This window comes from Lepisma saccharinum, chromosome 6, assembly GCF_977018435.1.
Source record: "Lepisma saccharinum chromosome 6, izLepSacc3.1, whole genome shotgun sequence".
In the NCBI taxonomy this organism is placed as follows: domain Eukaryota; kingdom Metazoa; phylum Arthropoda; class Insecta; order Zygentoma; family Lepismatidae; genus Lepisma; species Lepisma saccharinum.
The window spans coordinates 60,488,400-60,500,189 of NC_139234.1; the positions used below are offsets into that span (position 1 = coordinate 60,488,400).

The following is an 11,790-nucleotide window of genomic DNA, read 5'->3' on the forward strand; positions in this document are numbered from 1 at the left end:
ACGAGAACATCAACACAAGAAGGAAAGATACTTACTTCCGTTACAGCAGCCACTCAATATCACAAAAGACCATGCAAAATATTCTACAACAATCTGCTTTATAACATAAAAAACTGCTAAGTTCCCAAAAAGTATCCAATCAATGAAAGAAAACTGGATGAAAAGGGAGAACTCTCTACAGTCTCGCAGAATTATAGGAAAATAACAGCAAAACTTGGAAGCCTACACACGCAATAATGCTCAATATGCATACACTTCACATGCAATCCCCTGCAAAAGGCACATAGCAGACTCTCATCTGAACTTGGACACCAAAAACACCACTTTGGGATTACTAATACTCATAAATACTACATTGCCTGCCCTTGTTTGAATAGCGTGTATGCAAACTTCATAGCAAAATATTGAAAAACGTCAGATATATGTTCGTATAAGTGTGTAAATGTGTGTGTGTGTGTGTGTGTGTGTGTGTGTGTGTCTGTAGCGTGCGTGCGTGTGTATAAAAGAGAATATATGTGCATTTACTAGAGTGTGGTCTTACATAAATTGATAAAAACAGCAATATAGAACCTGATAGAATAGGAAATAGTAAAAAATAAGGTTTTTAACATGCCAAAGTAATTAGTTTAGTTTGTTAATTATAAGAAACATAAGTTAATTACAAGAAATATAAATGAAATGCGCTAAATAAGTACAATTGTTTGGTTTGAAGGTAGTGAATATATCGAATTTGTGCAAAAGTTTGCATTATAACCAGTGAATTAAACAACGTTTGCGTTAGAATAGCACAAAATAGCATACTTATTAGATTAATAACAAACTTTCTGATGCAGTAAAGTATTGACTAGGGCTGAATGATTCAATTACTGTAAAATATTAGTCTCAGATTGAAGTAAATAAAGTGTAAACAATACCATTTGTTTGTAAAATAGGGTTGTTAATTCCTCTGATAGCAGAAATATCAACTTGTACACAGTAAATTTGAGAGTTTTAGCAATATTTGTCCTGAAATGGATATAAGTGTAACTTGATAAGCGTGCCAAATACGAAATATTTAAGAAACAGTACAGTATAACCTAGTGTTTCTACATAGGCGTCTGTAGTGGTAAAATACATCCAGTCCTTAAGATTTTTGGCCATCCATTCATCCTCAGCGTCACGATTAGTCACAAAAGCAAAAAAGCGAAATCTTGTGGTTGTTATAATTTCTACTTTTCATGCAATCACCTACACTATAGTACTAAGTTTAGTGAATTTTGGCGTCTTCCTGATTGGTCTGTTAAAGTTAGTAATCAATAAAAATATGCTTACATAGAAAAAATCCTGAAATAGTTGGATTCTCAAAAGTATGTACAATCAGTGTTCTTGCTACATTTAGCACCTAATAAAGTATAAATTGAAGTCTAGTTAGTGTTGGGCTGTAAAATGTTTTGGTACCTGTAGTTACTTGAAATAACAAATATTGGCTGTGTAACTGGTAAAGCACTCAAAAAAATCAACTTCTTTTCCTCGTAGTACTCCCTGAAAGTGTTTCTTGCACGCTAATAAGGCTCTGGCGTGTGTTCCTATGCCTCCTACTAGCCTCTGTAAAATTCATATTGACCAGTGCTTAACCATTCAACATGCTGCAGAGCCTAAGCTTTAAGCTTCAGTCAGTGGAATTTAGTTCTCATGGACATATAGTGATTGTAGAATAAAAAAAGAAGCCTCAAATAATACAGCATAACAGATACAAATAACCCCAGATGTTAATCAAACACTCAAAAAGTCAATAGTACTTGAAACGTGCCCCGAATAAAAGACTATAAGGGTAAATAGCATGGTAAGAAAAGTTTGGCAGGTGGACTTAAGAGCCACGTAGTCATCTGCTAACATCATCTTGTCCTGTGATTTGTCATTATATTGTTAAGTAGTTATATTTAAGGGATGAAAAAAACAATATTAATAAACATTCAGTTAGAGTACTCTTGGTAAAGGGGTTTCAGTGCCTAGAGACATAATAATTTTAGTTACAGTAAAAGTTTGGCCTCTTATAAGTGCGAGAAAAAGTACAAATATTAAACATTTCATACAGTTTATCTAGAAAGCAAAAGCAAAAATACAATAACTGCGCAACATACTTAAAAAAATAAGCAAGCCGTGATATTCTAGTGGGCCATAATAAGACTAAAATATACTCGAAAATACTCTGACATAAGGTTGACGGCTATCTGAGATCAAAATTTTCAAGCTTTCTCTCATGCATAAAGTGGCTCTAGGAATCACTAAGCCTCAATAAAAATGGAAACATGCAGTAAAAGCACTTGGAGAGTTGTGGTGATCACATCATATGAAAAACATGCAAGAACAAGAATATATGGAACCCTACTCATATATTTAGGAAACTTTACCTACCCTAACAGTAAGAAAATACCTAGGAAACTCTAAAATAAACAAACTTTCCTACGAAGCAAACCAAAAATACCGTAGTGGAAGTCAATAAAGCCTAACAACAACAACAACAAAATTCAACAACTACATCAAAATAAAACCACCAACAATAGTAATAATACTAATAATAATAGTAATAATAAAGTTTGTGGATAAAGTTTTACTTAAAAGTACTTCTTCCTTAGAGATTAGAGAAATTTTTTAAATAAAGAACAATACTCAAAGTTAAGAATTAAAAAATATAAGACACAAAAGGCAATAAATAGAAAAATTAATAAAACAAGTTGAAAAAATTATCTTTGCAAGTCAAAATTGCAATAAACACTTCTGCAAGAATAGATGAAATTGTGATATTAGAGTAAAAAATGGAAATAAACTTTTAAAATAGCAAGTTAAAAGTTGAAAAATGTCTTTGTGAGTCCAAAATTTAATTAAAAATGTTGCCTGAATAGAAGAAATTGTGATATTAGAGTAAAAAATGGAAATAAACTTTTAAAATAACAAGTTAAAAGTTGAAAAATGTCTTTGTGAGTCCAAAATTTAATAAAAAATGTTGCCTGAATAGAAGAAATTGTGATATTAGAGTAAAAAATAAACCTAAACTTCAACTAAAGTTGAAGAAACACAGTTTGTGTGTCTAAATTGCCATGCGAACTCTTGCTTGAATCGTTCAAATAGCGTTTTCTGAGTAAAAATACACAAAAAATGCGAAATATTGTCCCTAACAGTAAAAACATCTGGTCAATTTTACGTGAATCCTGATGTTTATAAGGCAATAATCAAATGGTCCGTGGTTCGCAACCCCGAAATAAGGGCAAATAGTGGATCGCATCCACTTTAACCTGAAGATACTGGAACTGATTGTTCCTAGTTCAGCCAAATTACTTACGCTTTAGGTTAAATAATCTTTGCAATGTTACAAAAGGCGGAAGAAAAAAGAACGCGTATATTACTTCCACCAAATAAAATTGGAACCTCAAAGAAAATCAATACACGCGTGTAAAAGAATTGGCGGGCCCAGGCTTCCATTCAACTCCGGAAGAAGTCCGAGCGATGGGGAAGCTAACAATGGAGAACCTTTCTTTCCCCTCGTGCATCAATGAACGCTCGCGGATTGGGGAGACGATGAATGCAAACTCATAACAGGTTCTTCAGTAACAGGTTAATATTAATAACATATCTTCTGCTCGCATACTTCGTTTTCATATAGGATACATCGTTCAATTTCTTCGCCTTTAAAGCGAACATGTGTTATAATATCTTCTACCTCCGATCGAACGCGTCGGCACCGGTTGAATACGGGTAAATCCGGATCCTTAATTATACCAAATATGACTCACCACCGACGCCAAAATGGCCGGACGTGACGCCTTAGAATAGTCCGAAAGTGTCTTTTGTACATTAATGGAAAAACCATTAATTCCAAGTTCCCACGTCTGTATAAAGCACCCATGACTCATATCCGGCAGAAACGCATTAATAAAATACAACAATAGTGTTAGAATAGTCCGAAAACGAACTCCATAATAGTGTCTTTTGTACATTAATGGAAAAACCATTAATTCCAAACTCCAACGTCAGTATAAATCATCTGTGACTCATATCCGGCAGAAACGCATTAATAAAATACAACAATAGTGTTAGGTTAGGGTAAAAAAGGAATACATAATAGTATCTTTTGTGCACTAATGGAAAACCATTAATTTCAAACTCACACGTGTGCATGAGTCATCGATGACTCATCTCCTCCTCTACTCACGACACGTGCCGCTAGATTAATTAACAATAGCGTCACCCCTCGAAAATGAATAAAAAATCCATTAATGTCAATTAACGGGTCTATTGTTAGGTCAGATCTGTAGTGGATTCTACTCAGATAATATCAAGAATTAGCCTATTTTAAATAAGACCCTTTGTAATTTCGCGGCTGTTCGGAATTACGAAAAATCGGGAAATCAATGCCCGATGTGGGATCTAACCTTGATAATTCACACCCCGTTATATTTACTTTTTTACAGTACCCACGTAAAACACGGATCAGAGGTAAATTGAGTAGCCTCTGTATACAACGCCAAAGTATTTTCAATGAAATTTGAATATTATGATTTGTAAAGTATAATACTAATACTACTACTACTAATAATGTTATAACACACACAGGTCTGATACACAGCATTACAGCAATATCATATTAATTGACAAATTGTTTTGTAGGCTTGAGTTGAGCTCCAAGGGCGCACATAAGTTCATGTCACTAGTTGGAGTTAGAGGTTTCCAATCGCCGAGAAAAAGTTGCAAGGCTCTTTACCCTATCGATTGCAAGAGAGAAGACTATATTTGCACATCTGGCAGTAATGAAGCTCGAGATGAGAGAAACTGACGTAACGATTAGTGAGAAAACTGTCATCTACTCTTGCGTGCAAAGGCGTAGGATATCATCCCGTCGAAAACAAGTTATCTACCCGGTATTATCCTTATTTCGGTGGAAATAGTGTTTATATTATACAACAAACTCGTAAAAGTATTTTGCTTGTTTTATTTTGGTACTGAAAAATTACTTTCAATTTTATTCAGTAAATATTGCCTGTCTAATTTTAGAACTTGAAACTCTCTTGGGGTGGATCCGTAGAGGGTTTTCGACAACCTTCTCACACAGTTGGTTCTTGCAAGTTGTTTTCTTGCCCTTACTTCATTTCTTTGCAACGCATGTATTCAACTCAAGAGGGAACCTTTTTTTTTTGTTACGAAGTTAGTTCTACGTGTTTGCGTTATAACCCGGTAACCAGGGAAATTCCAATTAATACGGGTTTATGTATTGCAGCTAATAGTTTACCACAGGGTGCGGAATCACTGCGGATTGGTGGGGGAAGCAGCAGACACCCACCCACACACTGTCAATTAATGTGTGTCAATTATTAAATTATATTATAAAATATACAATAAATTAAATCAACTGCCCTTCATTCAAAATTCGATTGCAAATTAAGATTTTTAATAATGCTATGAAGAATGTTTTGCGTGACTAAGGGGTTAAATTAAGAGACATTAAGAAGATACGTTTTCTACATAAAATGCACATCTAAATGCTATTACGTGTTTTGTCCTATTAATATATTTATATTCTTTGCGGGAACTGACGAAAGCCGATGAGAAATGGAGAAGGAATAACAAGTCTAACTAATTTCTGTGTTCTGAGGATTGCTGGTTTGTGTCCTTAGAAATGAGGCTCTTTGTTGCTCGTTCTTTGTGTGTTTTCGATATTATTCCAGTAAAGTATATTTGACTTCAAAACTGTTTATCTTATGTTGTTAGAATAAAAACTCTTCACCCCGGAAAGTTTGGTGGGGGGAATTTCCCCTGTCCCCCCGGGATTTCGCACCCTGGTTTACCATCATGAGAGAAAACAACGTAAAATTAACAGATATCTGCAAGTTAGAATTAGTGAGGTTTTAGGAAGGAGAGGCAAAGATAAAAATGGCTACCATTCATGCAGAACAAGCTGGTTGAAGAGGAGGAAGCACTTGGTAAGTTAAACCTAATCAGTGACGTCATTGGTTACCTGGGATACTGAGAAGGCTGTCCTACGGATGATAAAATCTTTACAACATTTCCCAAACTTTCTTCCATTCGGTGTTCGCATTGATTGAGGAGGGGACGGGGGGCTTGGCTTTTTTCCTAGGTTTTGCATTCCTAAATTCGTTCTCAGTTTTATTTTCCTAGCAGAATATTTATACTATCGTAATTATTTTTTTTACATCAATAATTTCAGAATTTAACTTAAATTTCAAGTCAAATCTTTGTGAAAAAATGCGTCTTGAAATTACAAGTTGCATTTGTTTAAAAAAATGATTTATGGCATTTAATAAATATTCTTTAAATACTTGTAGTATACTTTGTGGTCATTGAATTGACTTCTATAATAGTGTTATCTGAAGTGGAAAAATAATTTTTCAGTTTTTTTAAATGTAATGGACCCCTTACATTTTCCATAAAATAAGTGGCCTTCGAGTTCGCCCTTAAAAATGTTGCCATCGGGGTTGCCCTCAGAAGTCAGGGGCTCTCGGGGGTTGATCTTTAAAAAATGACTGTTATTTCTATAGGTTGTGTGAATGTAGTCAGTGTGCATATCAGACGATCGATCTTGTAATGTGTGAATAACAATGCCAAATCCTAATAATTTGATGGCAATTCTCCCTTGTAATCATAGTGTTTAGGTTATTGGGTACGCAGACGAGTAAACAGCTAGTTTCACTTTTTGCTTTCATTGTATCGACCAGAACAATATTCAATGCTTGTCTGCGTAGTCTCACGGCACGGTAATTTTTTGGTCTTCATCTTCCAGTAACATATTTTTATGAAATTTTAAGTCTCTAAATTAATCTCGCAGCTCAACTTGCTATTACTATTGAAAGGAATATCCAAGTGATGTTTGTGTCACTTTTAGTGTTGTTGCCGACGAGACGAGACTTGGGTCCGTCCCGTCCCGTCTCTAAAACGAGACGAAACTGGAAGTGTCTCCTGAGCAAGACGAGCCACTTAAAATGTATCTTAATTTCTAGACTCTTTGAAAGAAAATCCTCTTATGAGAACTGAGGAGAATGAATGAGTCTCCCCTTCGTGGCTGTTTTTGCTTTGACTCGTACTATGGAAGCAAATATGTGCTAAGAAGCGATGACGTTTTCGTTAGCAGACCAATCCCTTTGTTGCAGATGCTTTACCATACCACTGATAAAGCAAACGCATCTGTAACGTCATCTCAGAATAGAAGCAAGTACTGCTCGGAAAGCCAAACAATTTTGTAAACGTTAATTGTCAGTTTATGATTGCACAACAAGCAAAACCTTGGACCATAGGTGTGCGCAGATCCTCGGATAAAGGGGGGAGAAAAACCTTGAAAGTTCAGTCCGAGATAAAAACCTCATTTTCTCACTGTTTTAGTTTTATTGCAGTGATGTGTGTGTATGTGTGATGGTGTGTGTGTGTGTGTGTATGTATGTATGTATATATATATATATATATATATAATATTGGAAGGTTATATTTTAAGTAAGGTCAGTTTTGCAATAAAAACGAAGTAAATGTATTTCAAAAACCATTTATTTTCTGAACTTCACAAGACTGCAAGAAAAGCAGAAATTGCAAGCGAAGCGGGTAAGAAAATTTTACGAAATGTATTTTTATATGTATAAATTTTAGTCAAGGAGACAAATGCCCCTCTGCCACCCTGCAGGTGCTCCTGGCCGTCTGGAAGAAATAATGTAAGAAAGACGTAAAAACTAATTCCATTCTGAGTATCCTTTTGTCCTGCTATTCGTTGATTCTGCTAGTCTTGCTTTCTTTTACTTCAATGTCTGCCCCCCCCCCCCACACAATTGATTTCCGTCCAAGGTTTGGTAATGGCAATGCTCCCTGCCCCTTTATGGTTGCGCCATTTCCTTTAAGAGTATAATATTGTTTAATAACAGCGATAAGATACCTCTCCATTAAATTTCTAGGTGAAATCATAATAAGGGGCATGTGACGTCTGGAAGGGGGGCAAGGATGGCCCCACCTTCCCCTTCGAAAACGAATGTCAACCTAAAAGTATATATTTCACACGTATAATTTCATTTTTCATAGTAATTTACATTAATTGTTACGTAATGGGGACGCAGTAGTGCGATAATTTCAAATTCAAGTGGTGTTTGCCCCATGGAAAAATACCTTGCTTGTCCCTTCGTGGAAGAATCTGCGAACGTCCGTGATTAGGGTCAGCAATTACCCCCCGCCGTGCGAACGCCTATGCCTTGGATGTCAGAACCTTTGCAACTCATGCGTTATTGTTAATGAATGAAAGTTGTACGTTGCCAATCTCAATCCAATCATTTAACTCTAGTTTCTATTTATTGCAGGTAGAGGAAGAACTGAAGAAGCTTGTATTATCAGAAGAAACTGTGTACAGGATCAGAGATATATTCGAGGATGAAATGGACAAAGGACTGGCCAGGAAACCTAGTGCTCCGTCGTCGCTTCTCATGGAAAACACTTATATTCCAGAACTTCCTAACGGCACGGGTAAGGTTATGAGTGTCCCGGCTTCGATCCTGGTGAGGGCTCCAAAAACTCTCTAACCCAGCGTCGTGAGAAAAATTTTCGAGCTACTTGAAAAGTGTTAGTGCACGGCAGGAGCGCCGACTTGCCAAAATTATTGGGGGGACCTCTGATCACTGAAATATATTAATGAATGACTCCCTCCCTTTTTTAAGTTTTGGCCTCCGTGTTCGGAATCTCATAAAAGCATGAATTCCTCAAGAATAATCAAATTTTTTATTCACAGTTCGAATGCAGAATATTAATTGTCCACGGATGGATATGTCACAAGTTTCGTCAACCATAATAGCAAAATATTCCAGACTTTTAATATCTGCTACCACGGAGTGCAGAACAGATCTCCCTAATATATCAATGATCTCGTTCTGAATGTCATGTGAGAGCCATTTGTAGCCCGAACGTCCCATCCACTACCCTAGTTCATGCACATAGTCTTTGGAAACACTTTTTAGTAAAAACTTTAACAATACTCATAATTACCTACTTAGTATATAGTAATAAGTCATGTGTTTTGCTGTCTCTGGTCATAGCCCTCCCAAAGTTGATGGTATAGAACATTTCAAATGTGTATTTAAAATTAAGTTCATGTGGCACAATTCAGAGTAAACTTTACAAGAGACGCAAAATAATACATTAGATCCTCTTAAGCAAAATTATTTTGAGGTCTCTGCCCCCACATCGTTAACAATTGGGGGGGTCGAGCCCCCCAAGCCCCATGGAGTCGGCGCCTATGAGCGCGGGCTCCGTTCTCGAAAACCAGAAAAAGAAGTGTCGTTGGCTACACACGAAAAAGCCCCTTGGCAGGCCACGCAGAGTTACAATTATTTCAACACATTATTGGAGTGACCCGGGGTGGGTGACCTAAAGTGCTCCCCTGTGCATAGCACCACGCCATGAAGGCGTATAGGGGGTGTGGGGGTAATGCCCCACACTTTCTTGATCCGGTCTTGAGTGGGGGTGATGTGATCAGCATCACGCCCCTGACCGCCCTTACCCCCCAGGTACCCATGTTATTCGACGCTGGGTGGGCGCCGGGGCCGCTTCCATCGTTAGAAAAGTTCCCGGATTTGAACCGGCCGGGGATCGAACCCGGGACCTTTAGCATCGTAGTCAGACGCGTTACCGACTGAGCCACCGCGTGACCTAAGGTCGAAATTTTTCCAGCCTTGTCCCAGCATAAAGGGGCTCTGGGGCTCACCCAGCCTCAAATCAGTGGGTACCTGGGGGCGGGTGAAGGTGACCGTAGCGTGGTGCTGATCACCACCTCCAAAATGGCAGAGATCGATAATGTGTGGGATCCTGCACCCACTTTCCCTAAATGTGCCATCATGGCACGGTGGTATTATGCACGGGAAACTATACCTTTAGGAGAGCCATAAAAATTACTAAGGAGACCGAGGGAGCAGTCGCATTTAATTTACCACTGCAGTACCTGTCAAACTGTATAATAGCCTGCTGAACTTTTCCTCGTTTTCTGGATTTGGGGTGAGGTCGACCAGGGGGCATCTGTCCTCCCTCTTCCCTGCCTCCTCTGACGCTGGGAATGGAAAGGACTTGAAAGAGAAATGGTTCGAATTAGTGATACATATCAGTTGTGGTTAAACTAGACAGCAAACTGCTTAAAATTTGAATGAATGAATTATATTTGTTTTACTTCATGTTTCTGTAATTTTGACTAATTGCGAAGATGAGGATGAATGGTGATAAGATGAAATACATGAAGGGACAAACTAGTCCCGCAGAGGATTATACTGGTCGTGTCTCCAGACGCCAGAGCCTTGTTAGTCTGTAAAATGCAGTCCAAGGTGTACTGTGCGGAAGTGATGGCATTTGCGTGCCACAAAGGGTCATTCCTCCACCCCAAATTTGAATTTATAATTATATTGTAATAATTCCACTACAAAATTATTAATTGGGTCTATAAACGAATACGTAGTATAATCAACTGTTTTATGGCTTTCATGAAGTTTGGGAGCCTCCATCCCCCCTTAGCCCTAGTAGACAATGTAGGTGTTGGGTTCCAGATTGAGTAACGTATGGACGTTCCGTTATTTCTTCCTTCACCTTTTAATCATCTCAGCGTCACGATTAACGTAGATGCGGAAAAGCAATACCAAGTACAAACCAAGATGTTTCAGGAAGGAATAACTCCTCTAGTAACTGCGCTACCGTCATTTCGGATTTGACGCATTTGTGGAAGGTCTGAAATAACTACCTAATTGGACATCAAGTTTGATGGATGAGTGTTTCTTGAACAGCTTCGGAAACATTTTCAAGGTCACTTTGTGTGTAGGCGGGTGCTCGGTCAAATTAAAGCAACAGCTCAATTCAGAATTTGCAGCGTGTTGCCGAAGTGATTAGTATATAAAGTGGGTTAGTTATACAAGCCGCTGTTACATCGGTTTTTGTTTTTAAAACCTCTTGCTGTTCTTGTCAGTGAAACTCTTATCATTGTAGTATCTTGGCGAACCCAGAGAGCATAGCGAAGCTATGGGCCGGGGGCGGTGGCCCCGAGCTCAGGCAAAAAGGACGCCGAACGAATCAAACGTCGAGGTGTCCCTTTAAAAAATGAAATGTGTTGTTACTACAGAGCATTCCCTGACATTCGCTACGAGACTCGGCGTTCACAGGGAAAGACAAGCGCTGATGCCGGGCAGCTTGCCTCAGTCTCCTAGCGAATGTCCGGGAAATGCTCTGTAGCTTTGTTCGCAATATGTTTTATGCAAATCTCATACACTTCATTCTTGTGTACGATTTGTTCGTGACGTGAAATACGATGTAAAGAGTACTAAAAGCAGGGTTTCGAATATCTGTGAAAAAAATGTCAAAATCGGTAAATGTGTTTAGCGTTTTGATGGAGTCGTTATGGAGATACAGTTCTCTATTAATTCTCTACAAATCTAGTGAAGCATGTCAGGGTATTGACAAAAAAAATAATTAAAAAAATCAAAAAAATCGGCATGGGTTGTGTTGTCAGAATCATAATTTTCATGAACCATATCTGCATGCCTGTTACTACTGTACTGTACACAGTGTGTTTGACACATTTCAGTTATTAATAAATTAGAAACTAATGAAGATACAAGTAAACTGGTGGCAATGATAGTTAAACTAAAAAGTTTTGTCCTGTATCAGTACACTTCAAAAATTTTACATGCTATAATTTTAGTACTATTTCGCAGGTATTTTCAGTGGCTTTGATTCCCCCCCCCTCCCTTTCGGCACTTCTTAGAGGCATGCCTTATATGCTAGATCTTAGAGGTACATTAG

At 37.8% G+C, this 11,790-nt stretch overlaps 1 protein-coding gene across 1 annotated transcript in view; it reads left to right on the forward strand.

The window, feature by feature from the left end:
- The window catches only part of LOC145988809 (hexokinase-2-like), a 68,121-nt gene that overhangs the window by 22,451 nt on the left and 33,880 nt on the right, over window positions 1-11,790 (forward strand). Inside the window, exon 2 of the mRNA XM_083124008.1 lies at window positions 8,322-8,484. Coding sequence (XP_082980134.1) covers window positions 8,322-8,484 — 163 coding nt within the window. The remainder of the gene's footprint in view (window positions 1-8,321; window positions 8,485-11,790) is intronic.